The sequence below is a fragment of the Scyliorhinus torazame genome, chromosome 1, assembly GCF_047496885.1.
Source record: "Scyliorhinus torazame isolate Kashiwa2021f chromosome 1, sScyTor2.1, whole genome shotgun sequence".
NCBI classification, from domain to species: Eukaryota; Metazoa; Chordata; class Chondrichthyes; order Carcharhiniformes; family Scyliorhinidae; genus Scyliorhinus; species Scyliorhinus torazame.
In genome coordinates this window covers 297074254-297092326 of record NC_092707.1, presented here as the reverse complement: position 1 = coordinate 297092326, position 18073 = coordinate 297074254, and the positions used below count along the sequence as shown (strand labels likewise).

The 18073-nt window shown below is 49.3% G+C and overlaps 1 protein-coding gene across 6 annotated transcripts in view; it reads left to right on the top strand.

Annotated features, from left to right (window-relative positions):
- LOC140422747 (rho guanine nucleotide exchange factor TIAM2-like) overlaps positions 1-18073 on the top strand; it is a 586909-nt gene that overhangs the window by 536333 nt on the left and 32503 nt on the right. For all 6 annotated transcript variants that reach the window (XM_072507702.1, XM_072507695.1, XM_072507699.1 and 3 more), the window contains one exon: positions 4541-4628. In XM_072507702.1, coding sequence (XP_072363803.1) covers positions 4541-4628 — 88 coding nt within the window. The remainder of the gene's footprint in view (positions 1-4540; positions 4629-18073) is intronic.

Below are 18073 nucleotides of genomic sequence, written 5' to 3'. Positions count from 1 at the left end.
ATGGTGGGGCAGGCAATAAACAAAGAAATAACTGATGCATGTAGAAATGGTACAGCAATTATCATGGGGGATTTTAATCTACATGTCGATTGGTTTAACCAAGTCGGTCAAGGCAGCCTTGAGGAGGAGTTTATAGAATGTATCCGCGATAGTTTCCTAGAACAGTATGTAATGGAACCTACGAGGGAACAAGCGGTCCTAGATCTGGTCCTGTGTAATGAGTCGGGATTGATTAATGATCTCATAGTTAGGGATCCTCTTGGAAGGAGCAATAACAATATGGTGGAATTTAAAATACAGATGGAGGGTGAGAAGGTAAAATCAAACACTAGTGTTTGTGCTTAAACAAAGGAGATTACAATGGGATGAGAGAAGAGCTAGCTAAGGTCGACTGGGAGCAAAGACTTTATGGTGAAACGGTTGAGGAACAGTGGAGAACCTTCCAAGCAATTTTTCACAGTGCTCAGCAAAGGTTTATACCAACAAAAGGGAAGAACGGTAGAAAGAGGGAAAATCGACCGTGGATATCGAAGGAAATAAGGGAGAATATCAAATTGAAGGAAAAAGCATACAAAGTGGCAAAGATTAGTGGGAGACTAGAGGCCTGGGAAATTTTTAGGGGGCAACAGAAAGCTACTAAAAAAGCTATAAAGAAGAGTAAGATAGATTATGAGAGTAAACTTGCTCAGAATATAAAAACATATAGTAAAGGTTTCTACAAATATATAAAACAAAAAAGAGTGGCTAAGGTAAATATTGGTCCTTTAGAGGATGAAAAGGGAGATTTAATAATGGGAGGTGAGGAAATGGCTGAGGAACTGAACAGGTTTTTTGGGTCGGTCTTCACAGTGGAAGACACAAATAACATGCCAGTGACTGATAGAAATGAGGCTATGACAGGTGAGGACCTTGAGATGATTGTTATCACTACGGAGGTAGTGATGGGCAAGCTAATGGGGCTAAAGGTAGACACGTTTCCTGGCCCTGATGGAATGCATCCCAGAGTGCTAAAAGAGATGGCATGGGAAATTGCAAATGCACTAGTGATAATTTACCAAAACTCACTAGACTCTGGGGTGGTCCCGGCGGATTGGAAATTAGCAAATGTGACACCACTGTTTCAAAAAGGAGGTAGGCAGAAAGTGGGTAATTATAGGCCAGTGAGCTTACCTTCAGTAGTAGGGAAGATTCTGGAATCTATCACCAAGGAAGAAATAGCGAGGCATCTGGATGGAAATTGTCCCATTGGGCAGACGCAGCATGGGTTCATAAAGGGCAGGTCGTGCCTAACTAATTTAGTGGAATTTTTTGAGGACATTACCAGTGCGGTAGATAACGGGAAGCCAATGGATGTGGTATATCTGGATTTCCAGTAAGCCTTTGACAAGGTGCCACACAAAAAGTTGCTGCATCAGATAAAGATGCATGGCATTAAGGGTAAAGTAGTAGCATGGAGAGAGGATTGGTTAATTAACAGAAAGCAAAGAGTGGGGATTAATGGGTGTTTCTCTATTTGGCAATCAGTAGCTAGTGGTGTCCCTCAGGGATCAGTGTTGGGCCCACAATTGTTCACAATTTACATAGATGATTTGGAGTTGGGGACCAAGGGCATTGTGTCCAAGTTTGCAGACGACACTAAGATGAGTGGTAAAGCAAAAAGTGCAGAGGATACCGTAAGTCTGCAGAGGGATTTGGATAGGCTAAGTGAATGGGCTAGGGTCTGGCAGATGGAATACAATGTTGACAAATGTGAGGTTATCCATTTTGGTAGAAATAACAGCAAACGGGATTATTATTTAAATGATAAAATATTGAAATATGCAGCTGTGCAGAGAGACCTGGGTGTGCGATTGCATGAGTCGCAAAAAGTTGGTTTACAGGTGCAACAGGTGATTTAGAAGGCAAATGGAATTTTGTCCTTCATTGCTAGAGGGATGGAATTTAAGACTAGGGAGGTTATGCTGCAATTGTATAAGGTGTTAGTGAGGCCACACCTGGAGTATTGTGTTCAGTTTTGGTCTCCTTACCTGAGAAAGGACGTACTGGCACTGGAGGGTGTGCAGAAGATATTCACTAGATTAATCCCAGAGCTGAAGGGGTTGGATTACGAGGAGAGGTTGAGTAGACTGGGACTGTACTCGTTGGAATTTAGAAGGATGAGGGGGTATCTTATAGAAACATATAAAATTATGAAGGGAATAGATAGGATAGACGCGGGCAAGTTGTTTCCACTGGCGTGTGAAAGCAGAACTAGGGGGCATAGCCTCAAAATAAGGGGAAGAAGATTTAGGACAGAGTTTAGGAGGAACTTCTTCACCCACAGGTTTGTGAATCTATGGAATTCCTTGCCCAGTGAAGCAGTTGATGCTCCTTCATTAAATGTTTTTAAGATAAAGATAGATAGTTTTTTGAAGAATAAAGGGATTAAGCGTTATGGTGTTCGGGCCGGAAAGTGGAGCTGAGTCCACAAAGATCAGCCAGGATCTCATTGAATGGCGGAGCAGGCTCGAAGGGCCAGATGGCCTACTCCTGCTCCTAGTTCTTATATTCAAGCAATTTATTCTAACTTTTGAAAGTGCAGCACAGAGCTGTAACTATATTTTGCAAAAACAGCACTAAAATAGTTTTTAGCAGCTGTACCCTTCAGGAGCCGTGGCTCAATTACTTTTTCCTGTGAATCATATTAGATTTTTTTCCAACAAGGGCTGACTATTTTATAAATTATGGCGACAAGTAGCAGAATGAATTGCTCGCAGATTTCAAGACAGGAAGCAGAAAGTGGGAGTGAAAGATATTTATTCAGAAAGAAGAAGTTGGGAAATGGCGTTCCACAGGATCAATGCTGGAACTACTGCTGTTCACAGTTTACATTAATGATTGACTTTGGAATTATTATTTTAAAAATTTGTTTACAGAATGTGAGTATCGCTGACTAGGCCAGCTTTTATTGTCCATCTCTAGTAATCCCTGAGAAGGTGGTGGTGAGCTGCCACCTTGAACCGCTGCAGTCTCTGAAGTGTAGGTATACCCACAGTGCTGTTAGGGAAGGAGTTCCAGGATTTTGACCCAGCGACAGTGAAGGACCTGTGACATATTTCCGAGTTAGGTTGGTCAGAGGGGAACCTCAAGGGGAAATTAGAAACACAGGGTGCGCTTCTCCGGCCGTGTTGCGCTCAAGCGAGAGCACAACGCGGCTGAAGAATGTCGGGAGAGGTCTGTAGCGAGCCTCCCGACAGGCTCCATGCCTCACGGGATTCACCAGAGTCCCATGAGACATAGGAGTCGGAACTCTGCCTCAACTGGGCGGGACCAAATTACCTACTTACGATCTAACTGCACGGGATCCACCAGCCTCCATCAATTCAGAGCCTCCATCAATTCAGGGCCTCCCCAGGAAGGCTGCAGCCGGGCGCCTATCCGTGCTGGCCCACACAAACGTGGACCAGGCGGAATGGCACCCAGGGGTTCTCCCGGGCCACCGGGGACCCCTGGGTGGTCAGGGTAAGTGCAGGATGGCTCCCTGGCCCTTCCCCTGCCAAGGTGCCCAAATGGCACTGCCAAGCCAGCAGGAGCACTGCCCAAGTGCCAGAGTGGCAGTGCAAGGGTGCCCAAGTGCCAGGGTGACACTGCCAAGGATCAGGGGGCAAGGGGGGCTATGCCCATGAAACAAGGGTGTAGTGGGGGTTTGAAGGGTGGGGGTGTGCAGGGCAGGTACGTATTGGCCTCCGGAAGGTTTTGGGTTTGATGGGTGGGGGCCCTAGAAGGGAGGGACTGCTGTAAGGGGACTTGTGGAGGCCTGAAGAGGGGGCCCCCAAGGGCCCCATAGCGGGATGTCCACACTTGGGGGGTGTGGGGTAGTGTCCATGTGTGTTGGGGATGAAATTGCCCATGGGTGGTGGGTTTGGGGGACCCACAAGCTCACTTAGAGATCGGGGCACCCTTTCAAAATGGCGGCCCAATCTCTGAGTTCAGCTCCCAGGGCTTAAACAAAATCCTCTAAGTGTGGGAAACTCCCCAGGGCCCAAAAAAGTGACTAAGTGTCATTGAATAGCGGTGGGGAACTCGACTCCTTGAAAACCCCACCACAAATTTGCTTAGAAATGTTTTGGAGAATCGCGCCTTTTAATTCTAAATTTGCAGATTGCACAAAATTGGGGATACAAGTACTGAGGACAATTGAAATAAATTATAGGAGGACATTAATAAACTTGCAGAATGGGTAAATGGCAAATTAAATTAAACAAATAAATGAAAGGTATGAAGGTAGGTATATTTAGTGGGACGAACAGGAAAGTAACTTATTACTTGGGTGAGATAGAGGAACCAAGTAATCTTGGAGTACAAATACATCAATCACCAAATGTTGCATTAGCAATGTAAAAAAATGAAGCCATAGGCTTTTTTTCTCGGTTGCAACTTTTCTTTGTGTTTAAGTTTGCAGCTCCTGATCCAGAAGTTCCTGAGTGCAGGAAGTGACATAACTACAGTGCAAAGGACTTCTTTCTGCAATTGTCTTCATTACTTGTTTCTTCCTTTTCAGGCACAGATACCAGCTGCATCTGGGAGTTAATCCACACTAAATCTGAAATAGAAGGGCGGCCTGAAACAGTTTTTCAGCTATGTAGCAGGTAACTTAAAATATGCCTTTTGTTTCTTTTCATGCGGATTTATGACCACTTTTGAGAAGGGTTTTAAAACATTTTTCCTGATTTTTAAATAACCCTTTAACTATGCAGCAAAATGACATCTTCAAAGACTTGCATGTGTCTATTGTAGCAATGTCTCTTGTCTTCCACTTACCCAAACTGTTAAAGTTGGGGCTGAACAGTTTACCAATCTGGAGATATTGGGCGGTATTCTCCGCCCCCCTCCCCCGCCCCCAAACACCCCGGCCGGGTGGGAGAATCGCCACGAGCGGCGATTCTCCGGCCCAGGTGGGCTGAGCGGCCGCGTGTAAACGGCCTAGTCCCGCCGGTGCCGTCCACACCTGGTCGCTGCAGGCGGGTACTCGTCGCGAAGGCTTGGGGGGGGGGGGGGGCCTGTGGGGGGCGAGGGAGCTCCGTTCCCGGGGGGCCTCCGGAGCGGCCTGGTACGCGATCGGGACCAACCGATCGGCGGGCCGGCATCTCTGTTGGCGGGCCTCCTTTGTTCCACCGGCGAGCCTGGATCCATCCGCCATGTTTGTGCGGGTCGACCTGGGGGAGGACGGCAACCGAGCTTGCGCTAGTTGGTGCCGGCCCAACTGCGCATGCGCGGGACCCAAGGCGCCGTGTCTTTTACGCGGCGCCGGGTCTCTGATACTGCGCCAAGGCCCCGCCCCATAAATCATGCAACGCCCCTGCTAGCCCCACGGAGGGGGGAGCATAGGGGTCTGGGAACGGGCGCCGGCGCCAGAGTAAAACACTCCGTTTTTTTACTCCGGCGTCGGCACTTAGACTCCCGTTGGGAGAATCCCGCCCATTATGTTAATTTATGTCTCCTTCAAAGAAGTTAAATGCAACTGAAAATGCATGTTCTTCGAAGTCAAATTGAAACCATGAATGCATTTTGAAAAGTGAATAATTGATGTAAATGGTAAATCTTTGCTACTGTCATTTGTTATGAATCCCCACGGGGATCTGTAAAGCAAAACAACCAAACTTACCGAATTACCCCACCCACTCCACATGAAAAAATGACCAGACAAGATTTGACTAAATATAAATTAGCAGCATTGGAGGATGAGATGGAGCAATTATGCAAACCATAAATTACACATGGAATAGCAGATACAGCAAAGTCTATCTCATGGCATTATTAGGCAGTTCACCCCCTTTCAAGTTCTTCTCAGCCAATGGACAAAGAAGTCCCCGTTTCAAGCACACTATCCTTCCAAGCAGAATCCCAGTCCCCTTTCTTTTCAAAGACTTAGCAGATTCTTCACAGGCAGCAGCCAGATTTGCTTCCAATTTCAGTCATTCTCTCACCTTTACATGCTCATTTCTGACACTTGCCTTCCTCAACTGTCTCCTGTTCCAGGTCTAGGCTGTCTCCGAAAAATCATATAAGCCCACTACCTCCCACAGCTACCTCAAATACACCTCCCACACCCTGCCTGCCTCCTGTAAGGGCCCCATTCCAACCGCCCAGTTTTTCCTTCTCTGTCACATCTGTATTGATGATATAACCTTCCACAATAACTCTTCTGATATATCTTTCTTTCTCCACGTCCAAGGATCTTCCCCCAGTGTGGTTGACAGAGCCCTCATCCATGTCTGACCCATTTCTCGCACCTCTCTGACACCTTACGAGAATTACGATACGATTCTCCTTGTCCTCGCATTCCACCCCACCAGTCTTCGCATTCAAAACCTTCTGCCATTTCAACCTTCAGCTCCAGCACGATGCCATCATCGAACACATCTCCGTCTCCTCCTCTCTTCCCTCCCCCCTCCCCCCCCCAACTCCCCCGGTCAGCATCCTGAAAGGACCTTTCCCTCCACGATACCCTGATCCACTCTCCCATCAATCCCAACACCTTGCTCCCTTCCCGTGGCATCTTTCCATGCAGACGAGGGAGGCCTAACGCCTGCTTTTTCACCTCCTCAAATATTCCTTACAGCTGAAGCAGCGATTTACTTGTATTTCTTTCACAATGGAGATCGATGACCGCTTTGCAGAACACCTCCACCACATCCACACAAGGATGACCCCAAGTTACGGCCCCAAGAAAACAGTTGCTTACGATTTTAATTCACCATCCTGTTCTCCTGTTTCTGCAATGTTTCTGAGCTCAGTCCAAAGGCTTCTGGAACAGCACTTCATCTTCTGTTTAGGCACTTTACAGTTCTCTGGGCTCAACACTGAGTTTAAAAATTGTAGACCATGAATTCTGTCCTCTTTTTGATTCGGTTCTTTGGTTTGTGCCGATCTGAATATTGGTTTTACATATTATGACTTGGTCAAAACGGCTCATTGTGCCATTCACACTCGCTCTGGACAAATGCTTTGTTTCTTTACTCCAACCGTTGCCACTCCCGTTGCCTTTTCTTTCAGGTAATTCTTGTCATTTAATCTCTCCCTCCCTCTACTCTATTGCAAAGCTTCCCTTTTCTTCTCTTCTCCCCCCCCCCTTCAAATGGCATAAAACCCATCACATTTCTATCTTCAGTTCTGAAGAAGTCATATTTGACGTGAAATATTAACTCTATTTCTCACTCCACAGAAGCTGCAAGAATATTTCTAGCACTCTGTTTTTATTTGTGAATCTCCAGGGCCTTTTTGTTAATTTGCACTGATCCACTATTTCCATTGGAAAAGCGGCATCTAGCCTTAGCATCTCCATTGTTTTAATGATTTTGTTGGATTTGTGCATTAATTTCCCTTTAATCACAATCACAGAATTTACAGTGCAGAAGGAGGCCTTCTTGCCATAGACTTGCCATAGTACCTTATTAGTAATATGGTAATTGTTAATGCTATGCCACTTCACCCCAACCGCCCAGAAAGGCAACAATTCAAATATTATATATTAAATCCAATCTTTTGTTCACTCTATTTCTCTTTCGGTATCTTGAGTTTAATTTATCCAGACGCCGGGTGCGGCGATGACCAGCTGAGTCACACGTTTCGGCACCTCCCGTTGGAACGGACTTTTGGGCTCTTATTAGGATCCCCAACGGCAATTTTTGACGGCTAAAACCATTGTGCGGTGAAATAGAAGGGAATCCCCCCGGATATATATGGAGAAAGAAGAGAGTAGTGGCTGGATTGCAGAGGATCCTCAGGAGCAGCGGCAAGGAAGGGAAGCACGAAGCAAGATGGCGGCGGAAGGAGGCCGTTCGGTGTGGGGCCCGAAACAGCAAGAGTTCCTGCGGCGCTGTGTGGAGGAGCTGAAGAAGGAGGTGTTGGCCCCGATGCTACACGCGATTGAAGGGCTAAAGGAGGCACAGAAGACCCAGGAGTTGGAGCTCCGTGCTGTGAAGGCAAAGGCTGCTGAGAATGAGGTTGAAATACAGGGCCTGGTGGTGAAGACAGAGACGCACGAGGCACAGCATAAAAGGTGTGTAGAGAGGCTGGAAGCCCTGGGGAATAACTCGAGGAGGAAGAACTTAAGAGTTTTGGGTCTTTCCGAAGGTGCAGAGGGGGCGGACGTCGGGGCATATGTGAGCACATTGCTTCACTCGTTAATGGGACCGGAGGCCCCGACGGGCCCCTTGGAAGTGGAGGGAGCATATCGAGTCCTTGCGCGAAGACCAAAGGCAGGAGAAATACCTCGAGCCATAGTGGTGAGGTTTCACCGCTATAAGGACAGGGAGATGGTCCTGAGATGGGCGAAAAAGACACACAGCTGCAGGTGGGAGAATGCGGTGAGCCACGTGTACCAGGATTGGAGTGCGGAGGTGGCGAGAAGGAGGGCGAGTTTCAATCGGGCCAAGGCGGTGCTACATAGAAAGAAAGCTAAATTTGGAATGCTGCAGCCAGCGAGACTGTGGGTTACACACCAAGGGAAACATCACTACTTCGAGACGGCAGAAGAGGCGTGGACATTTATTGTAGAGGAGAAAATTGGACTAGACTGGAGAGAGAAAGAGTTTTCTGTAATAAAGTAGTGGGGGGATTGTATGGGGCGGGGAAGGGGGGGGAAATTTTCTCTATTCCCCTCGTTGGGGGGGGGGTATGGTGAACTGTGGGTGTCGGTGGGGAAGGAGAGAGGGTGCTGCGCCATTAGGGGCGGGGCTGAGTGGGAAACGCGGGCTTTGTTCCCGCGCTATGGTAATTGCGGCGGGAAAGGGAGCGCAGGAAGGAGGGGGCCTTACACAATGGGGGGGCCAAGGATAAACAGGGGAAGCCGAGGTCAGCCAGAGTTTGCTGACTTCTGGGAGTAACATGGGGGGAGCTATTACGCTAGAAAGAGATCTAGCGGAGGGGGGTGGGGGGTGGGTTAACTGGGTTGCAGCTGCTAAGGGAAAGGGGGAGCTGTTATGGGGCGGGGTGGTCGGGATGGGAGGACACCGTCGGGGGGACAAACGGGAGCGTGGGAACCGGGTGAGGAGCTGGTCTAAAAAAGGGGATGGCTAGTCGACATGGGGGAGGGGGGGGTAAAGAGCCCCCCGACCCGGTTGATCACGTGGAATGTGAGAGGGCTGAATGGGCCGATTTAAGAGGGCAAGGGTACTCGCGCACCTAAAGAAATTAAAGGCAGATGTGGTCATGCTACAGGAGACGCATCTGAAACTGGCGGATCAGGTCAGATTACGTAAAGGATGGGTGGGACAGGTATTTCATTTGGGCTTGGATGCGAAAAATAGAGGGGTGGCTATATTAGTGGGGAAACGGGTAGTGTTTGAGGCGAGGACCATAGTAGCGGACAGTGGGGGTAGATACGTGATGGTGAGTGGCAGATTACAAGGGGAAGCGGTGGTTCTGGTGAACGTATATGCCCCGAACTGGGATGATGCAAACTTCATGAAGCGTATGCTGGGGCGTATCCCGGACCTGGAGGCGGGAAAGTTGGTAATGGGGGGAGATTTCAACACGGTGCAGGATCCAGGGCTGGACCGGTCCAGGTCTAGGACCGGGAGGAGGCCAGACTTCATGGAGCAGATGGGAGGAGTAGACTCCTGGAGATTCACTAGGCCCAGGAGTAGGGAATTTTCCTTCTTCTCCCATGTCCACAAAGTGTATTCTCGGATAGACTTCTTTGTCCTGGGAAGGGCACTGATCCCGAAGGTGACAGGGACGGAGTATTCGGCCATAGCCATCTCGGACCATGCCCCACATTGGGTAGATCTGGTAGTAGGAGAGGAAAAGGAACGGCACCCACTCTGGAGATTAGATATGGGACTGTTGGCGGATGAGGGTGTGTGTGTGTAAGGGTGAGGGGATGTTTCGAAAGGTACCTGGAGATTAACGATGATGGAGAGGTTCAGGTGGGAGTGGTCTGGGAAGCACTGAAGGCGGTGGTCAGAGGGGAACCGATTTCCATAAAGGCCCATAAGGGGAAACAAAAGAGTAAAGAAAGGGAGAGATTGTTGAGAGAAATTTTGAGGGTGGATAGGCAGTGGCCAGAGGCTCCGGATGAGGGACTGTACAGGGAAAGACGAAGGTTGCATACGGAATTTGACTTGCTGACCACGGGCAGGGCAGAGGCACAATGGAGGAAGGCACAGGGAGTACAGTATGAGTACGGAGAGAAGGCGAGCCGGTTACTGGCCCAACAATTGAGGAAGAGAGGGGCGGCGAGGGAGATAGGTGGGGTGAGGGACGAGGAGGGTGAGATGGAACGGGGAGCAGAGAGAGTTTAATTTATCCAATTTCTTAGACATCCTTCTGTCTTTTTTCTTTATCCTTAAATCTCATTGGTTAAGGAGACACACTATTGGTCCTACTGTTCACGAAGATGCCCTCTTGCCTTTACCACGCTGTTGTCAGCTCACATTTCCAGCAAGATACAGTACAAATAATATCAATCTGAAGACTGCAATATAGTTTTAACATCACAAGCTGTGAGATTCAGCAAGATTCAGATCAGTTTAACCGTACAAATATTTCCACTGGGAAATCTTTACACGTGCGTTTTGCGGTCGTTCGACTTGCACTTTCCCAGAGGTTTTCCATGGGGTCTTGCTCTCAGGAGGAATGTTGCACTTTTTCAAAGAGGTTTTGAGGGTGTCCTTGAAGCGTTTACTCTTGCTTCCTGGGGCTCGCTTGTTGTGTTGAAGCTCCGAGTCCAGCACTTGTTTCGGGAGTCTTGGGTCAGGCATGGGGACAGTGTGGCCAGCCCAGCGGAACTGATCGAGCATAGGCGATGCTTTGGAGATGGGAAGTTGGCCCAAGCATGAACCCTGACATTTGTGTGCCTATCTTGCCAGTGAATTTGGAGGATATTGCGGAGGCAGCACTGCTGGTACTTCTACAGGATTTTGAAGTGCCTGATGTACATAGTCCACGTCTTTGAGCCACATAGGGGACCGGGTATTACTACTGCTCTGTAGACCATGAGCTTGGGACTAGGTCCTAGTCTTCAATCACTCTCTTCCTCAGGTGACGGAAGGCTGCACTGGCACACTGAAGGTGGTGTTGAACCTCGTCGTCGATGTCTGCCCTTGTTGAAGGTAGACTCGCAAGCTATGAAAAGTGGTCCACGTTGTCCAAGACCTCGTCGTGGATTTTGATAACCAGGGGGCAGTATGTGTGGCATGGCAAGTGGCAGAGGACTTTGTTTTATGGATGTTTAGTGTAAGGCCCATGATCTTCTACATCTTGGTGATGGTGTTGACAATGGCTTAGATCTCAGCCTCTGTGCGCAGACGCAAGCATCGTCTGCATAATTCAATGACAGAGGATGGACGACCTTGGATCTGACCTGCAGGTGGCGGAGATTCAACAGATTTCTGTTTTTCTGTAGTTTAGCTCCACTGCAGCGGGGAGCTTGCTGAGGGTGAGATGGAGCATTGCAGCAAGGAAGATCGAGGAGAACATTGATGCGATGACACACCCTTGTTTGGCCCCAGTCCGAACGTGAATCGGGTCTGTGGTAGATCCATTCGTGAGGATCACAGCTTGTATGTCATTGTGGAGAAGGTGGAGGATGGTGACAGACCCTTGGGGGCAGTCAAAATGGAGGAGGACCCTCCATAATCTCTCACGGTTGACAATGTCGAAGGCCTTTGTGAGGTCAGAGAAGGCCATGTACTAGGGTTGGTGCTGTTCCCTGCATTTCTCTGGTAGTTGCCGCTCGTTGAATATCATGGGCGGAATCCACTTTGGGACTCTGGGAGGAGCTCTTCAGCCACAGGCAGAAGGAGATTAGGGGGACCTTTGTGATGACCTCCACTGTGACTGACAGCAGGGAAATTCCTCTGTAGTCACTGCAGTTGGACATATCACCTTTCTTGAAGGTGGTTACGATCATGGTGTCTCTGAGATCACCTGGTATGTTCTCCCAGAGATGGGAAATGAGATCATGTATTCACGCCAATAGTACTTCTCCGCCATGTTTTAGTGCTTCAACGGGAATTCCATCTGCTCCTGGAACCTTGTCATTCATTAGCTATTGGATGGCCTTTTCTGCTTCGTGTTGGTATGGAGTTGTGCTGAGATGGTGGTGGGTAACGTGCTGCGGGATGGAGTCGAGGACGTTCGCTTTGAAGACAGATTCTGTGTTAAGATCTTCAAAATGTTCTTTCCAGCAGGCGCCGACTGCCCCTCTGTTCTTGATGAGCACCTCTTTGTTAATGGTGAACAGTGGGGTGGAACCCTGGATGTTTGGTGCATCGGTGATCTTGACTGCGTTAAAGAAACCTCGTGCATCTTGGTTGTCGGCTAACGGCTGGATTTCCTGCACTTTGTCCATCCACCGAGGGTTCTTTAGGTGGTGGGTTTTTGCTGGATCTCAGCCTTTAGCTGTCGCGTTGTTTCCTTACTCTCAAGCTGGGTTGTTGTGTCAAGTTCACAAAAACCTTGTATTGCGACCCATCCACTCCTGGTCACTCTCAACAAACCAGACTCGGTTTTTCCTGGTAAGTGACCGAGCATCTCTTAAGTGCTGATTATGGAAGCCTAGAGGGCAGACCAGTCACTGTGGACACTCTGCGTCTCTGGGTCATTGGAAGTTGTCAGGTTGGCAGTAAGACGCTGACTGCTTTCCTCCGTTTTGATCTTCCTGCAGCATTGTTTCTGCCATTGCTGCTTTGGGGCTACATAGACATTGATCACAGAGCAGATTAGACGGTGGTCCGTTCCGCAGTCGTTGGCTACTGGCATGACTGCTCCACTCTCTCTGTTAATAGCCCCACTGCTCCTCTCTCACTGTCAATGTCCCCACTGCTCCTCTCTCACTGTTAATGTCCCCACTGCTCCTGTCTGTTAATGTCCTCACTGCTCCACTCTCACTGTTAATGTCCCCACTGCTCCTGTCTGTTAATGTCCCCACTGCTCCTCTGTCACTGTTAATTTCCCCACTGCTTCACTCTCACTGTTAATGTCCCCACTGCTCCTCTCTCACTGTTAATGTCCCCACTGCTCCTGTCTGTTAATGTCCTCACTGCTCCACTCTCACTGTTAATGTCCCCACTGCTCCTGTCTGTTAATGTCCCCACTGCTCCTCTGTCACTGTTAGTGTCCCCACTGCTCCTCTGTCACTGTTAATTTCCCCACTGCTTCACTCTCACTGTTAATGTCCCCACTGCTCCTCTCTCACTGTTAATGTCCCCACTGCTCCTCTCTCACTGTTAATGTCCTCACTGCTCCACTCTCACTGTTAATGTCCCCACTGCTCCTCTGTCACTGTTAGTGTCCCCACTGCTCCTCTGTCACTGTTAATTTCCCCACTGCTTCACTCTCACTGTTAATGTCCCCACTGCTCCTCTCTCACTGTTAATGTCCCCACTGCTCCTCTCTCACTGTTAATGTCCCCACTGCTCCTCTCTCTCTGTTAATGTCCCCACTGCTCCTCTCTCACTGTTAATGTCCCCACTGCTTCACTCTCACTGTTAATGTCCCCACTGCTCCTCTGTCACTGTTAGTGTCCCCACTGCTCCTCTGTCACTGTTAATTTCCCCACTGCTTCACTCTCACTGTTAATGCCCCCACTGCTCCTCTCTCACTGTTAATAGCCCCACTGCTCCTCTCTCTCTGTTAATGTCCCCACTGCTCCTCTCTCACTGTTAATGTCCCCACTGCTTCACTCTCACTGTTAATGTCCCCACTGCTCCTCTGTCACTGTTAGTGTCCCCACTGCTCCTCTGTCACTGTTAATTTCCCCACTGCTTCACTCTCACTGTTAATGTCCCCACTGCTCCTCTCTCACTGTTAATGCCCCCACTGCTCCTCTCTCTCTGTTAATGTCCCCACTGCTCCTCTCTCTCTGTTAATGTCCCCACTGCTCCTCTCTCACTGTTAATGTCCCCACTGCTCCTCTCTCACTGTTAATGTCCCCACTGCTCCTCTCTCTCTGTTAATGTCCCCACTGCCCCTCTCTCACTGTTAATGTCCCCACTGCTCCTCTCTCACTGTTAATGTCCCCACTGCTCCTCTCTCTCTGTTAATGTCCCCACTGCTCCTCTCTCACTGTTAATGTCCCCACTGCTCCTCTCTCACTGTTAATGTCCCACTGCTCCTCTCTCTCTGTTAATGTCCCCACTGCTCCTCTCTCACTGTTAATGTCCCCACTGCTCCTCTCTCACTGTTAATGTCCCCACTGCTCCTCTCTCTCTGTTAATGTCCCCACTGATACTCTCTCTCTGTTAATGTCCTCACTGCTCCTCTCTCACTGTTAATGTCCCCACTGCTCCTCTCTCACTGTTAATGTCCCCACTGCTCCTCTCTCTCTGTTAATGTCCCCACTGATACTCTCTCTCTGTTAATGTCCTCACTGCTCCTCTCTCACTGTTAATGTCCCCACTGATACTCTCTCTCTGTTAATGTCCTCACTGCTCCTCTCTCACTGTTAATGTCCTCACTGCTCCTCTCTCTCTGTTAATGTCCCCACTGATACTCTCTCTCTGTTAATGTCCTCACTGCTCCTCTCTCACTGTTAATGTCCCCACTGATCCTCTCTCACTGTTAATGTCCCCACTGCTCCTCTCTCACTGTTAATGTCCCCACTGCTCCTCTCTCACTGTTAATGTCCCCACTGCTCCTCTCTCTCTGTTAATGTCCTCACTGCTCCTCTCTCACTGTTAATGTCCCCACTGCTCCTCTCTCACTGTTAATGTCCCACTGCTCCTCTCTCTCTGTTAATGTCCCCACTGCTCCTCTCTCACTGTTAATGTCCCCACTGCTCCTCTCTCTCTGTTAATGTCCCCACTGCTCATCTCTCTCTGTTAATGTCCTCACTGCTCCTCTCTCACTGTTAATGTCCCCACTGATACTCTCTCTCTGTTAATGTCCCCACTGCTCCTCTCTCACTGTTAATGTCCCCACTGCTCCTCTCTCTCTGTTAATGTCCCACTGCTCCTCTCTCACTGTTAATGTCCCCACTGCTCCTCTCTCTCTGTTAATGTCCTCACTGCTCCTCTCTCACTGTTAATGTCCCCACTGATACTCTCTCTCTGTTAATGTCCTCACTGCTCCTCTCTCACTGTTAATGTCCCCACTGATCCTCTCTCACTGTTAATGTCCCCACTGCTCCTCTCTCTCTGTTAATGTCCCCACTGCTCCTCTGTCACTGTTAATGTCCCCACCGATCCTCTCTCACTGTTAATGTCCTCACTGCTTCACTCTCACTGTTAATGTCCCCACTGCTCCTCTCTCTCTGTTAATGTCCCCACCGATCCTCTCTCACTGTTAATGTCCTCACTGCTTCACTCTCACTGTTAATGTCCCCACTGCTCCTCTCTCACTGTTAATGTCCCCACTGCTCCTCTCTCACCGTTAATGTCCCCACTGCTCCTCTCTCTCTGTTAATGTCCCCACTGCTCCTCTCTCTCCGTTAATGTCCCCACTGCTCCTCTCTCTCTGTTAATGTCCCCACTGCTCCTCTCTCTCTGTTAATGTCCCCACTGCTCCTCTCTCTCTGTTAATGTCCCCACTGCTCCTCTCTCTCTGTTAATGGCCCCACTGCTCCTCTCTCATTGTTAATGTCCCCACTGCTCCTCTCTCTCTGTTAATGTCCCCACTGCTCCTCTCTCTCTGTTAATAGCCCCACTGCTCCTCTCTCTCTGTTAATGTCCCCACTGCTCCTCTCTCTCTGTTAATGTCCCCACTGATCCTCTCTCACTGTTAATGTCCTCACTGCTTCACTCTCACTGTTAATGTCCCCACTGCTCCTCTCTCTCTGTTAATGTCCCCACTGCTCCACTCTCACTGTTAATGGCCCCACTGCTCCTCTCTCTCTGTTAATGTCCCCACTGCTCCTCTCTCTCTGTTAATGTCCCCACTGCTCCACTCTCACTGTTAATGTCCCCACTGCTCCTCTCTCTCTGTTAATAGCCCCACTGCTCCTCTCTCTCTGTTAATGTCCCCACTGCTCCTCTCTCTCTGTTAATGTCCCCACTGCTCCTCTCTCTCTGTTAATGTCCCCACTGCTCCTCTCTCTCTGTTAATGTCCCCACTGATCCTCTCTCTCTGATAATGTCCCCACCGATCCTCTCTCTCTGTTAATAGCCCCACTGCTCCTCTCTCTCTGTTAATGGCCCCACTGCTCCACTCTCACTGTTAATGGCCCCACTGCTCCTCTCTCTCTGTTAATGTCCCCACTGCTCCTCTCTCTCTGTTAATGTCCCCACTGCTCCTCTCTCTCTGTTAATGGCCCCACTGCTCCTCTCTCATTGTTAATGTCCCCACTGCTCCTCTCTCTCTGTTAATGTCCCCACTGCTCCTCTCTCTCTGTTAATGTCCCCACTGCTCCTCTCTCACTGTTAATGGCCCCACTGCTCCTCTCTCTCTGTTAATGGCCCCACTGCTCCTCTCTCTCTGTTAATGTCCCCACTGCTCCTCTCTCACTGTTAATGTCCCCACTGCTCCTCTCTCACTGTTAATGTCCCCACTGCTCCTCTCTCACTGTTAATGGCCCCACTGCTCCTCTCTCACTGTTAATGTCCCCACCGATCCTCTCTCACTGTTAATGTCCCCACTGCTCCTCTCTCTCTGTTAATGTCCCCACTGATCCTCTCTCTCTGTTAATGGCCCCAGTGCTCCTCTCTCTATGTTAATGTCCCCACTGCTCCTCTCTCTCTGTTAATGGCCCCACTGCTCCTCTCTCATTGTTAATGTCCCCACTGCTCCTCTCTCTCTGTTAATGTCCCCACTGCTCCTCTCTCACTGTTAATGTCCCCACTGCTCCTCTCTCTCTGTTAATGTCCCCACTGATCCTCTCTCTCTGTTAATGTCCCCACTGCTCCTCTCTCTCTGTTAATGTCCCCACTGCTCCTCTCTCTCTGTTAATAGCCCCACTGCTCCTCTCTCTCTGTTAATGGCCCCACTGCTCCTCTCTCTCTGTTAATGTCCCCACTGCTCCTCTCTCACTGTTAATGTCCCCACTGCTCCTCTCTCTCTGTTAATGTCCCCACTGCTCCTCTCTCTCTGTTAATGTCCCCACTGCTCCTCTCTCTCTGTTAATGTCCCCACTGCTCCTCTCTCACTGTTAATGTCCCCACTGCTCCTCTCTCACTGTTAATGTCCCCACTGCTCCTCTCTCACTGTTAATGTCCCCACTGCTCCTCTCTCTCTCTGTTAATGTCCCCACTGCTCCTCTCTCACTGTTAATGTCCCCACTGCTCCTCTCTCACTGTTAATGTCCCCACTGCTCCTCTCTCACTGTTAATGTCCCCACTGCTCCTCTCTCTCTCTGTTAATGTCCCCACTGCTCCTCTCTCACTGTTAATGTCCCCACTGCTCCTCTCTCACTGTTAATGTCCCCACTGCTCCTCTCTCACTGTTAATGTCCCCACTGCTCCTCTCTCACTGTTAATGTCCCCACTGCTCCTCTCTCATTGTTAATATCCCCACTGCTCCTCTCTCACTGTTAATGTCCCCACTGCTCCTCTCTCACTGTTAATGTCCTCACTGCTCCTCTCTCACTGTTAATGTCCCCACTGCTCCTCTCTCACTGTTAATGTCCCCACTGCTCCTCTCTCACTGTTAATAGCCCCACTGCTCCTCTCTCTCTGTTAATGGCCCCACTGCTCCTCTCTCTCTGTTAATGGCCCCACTGCTCCTCTCTCTCTGTTAATGTCCCCACTGCTCCACTCTCACTGTTACTGTCCCCACTGATCCTCTCTCACTGTTAATGTCCTCACTGCTTCACTCTCACTGTTAATGTCCCCACTGCTCCTCTCTCATTGTTAATGTCCCCACTGCTCCTCTCTCTCTGTTAATGTCCCCACTGATCCTCTCTCTCTGTTAATGTCCCCACTGATCCTCTCTCTCTGTTAATGTCCCCACTGCTCCTCTCTCTCTGTTAATGTCCCCACTGCTCCTCTCTCACTGTTAATGTCCCCACTGCTCCTCTGTCACTGTTAATGTCCCCACTGCTCCTCTCTCACTGTTAATGTCCCCACTGATCCTCTCTCTCTGTTAATAGCCCCACTGCTCCTCTCTCTCTGTTAATGTCCCCACTGCTCCTCTCTCTCTGTTAATGTCCCCACTG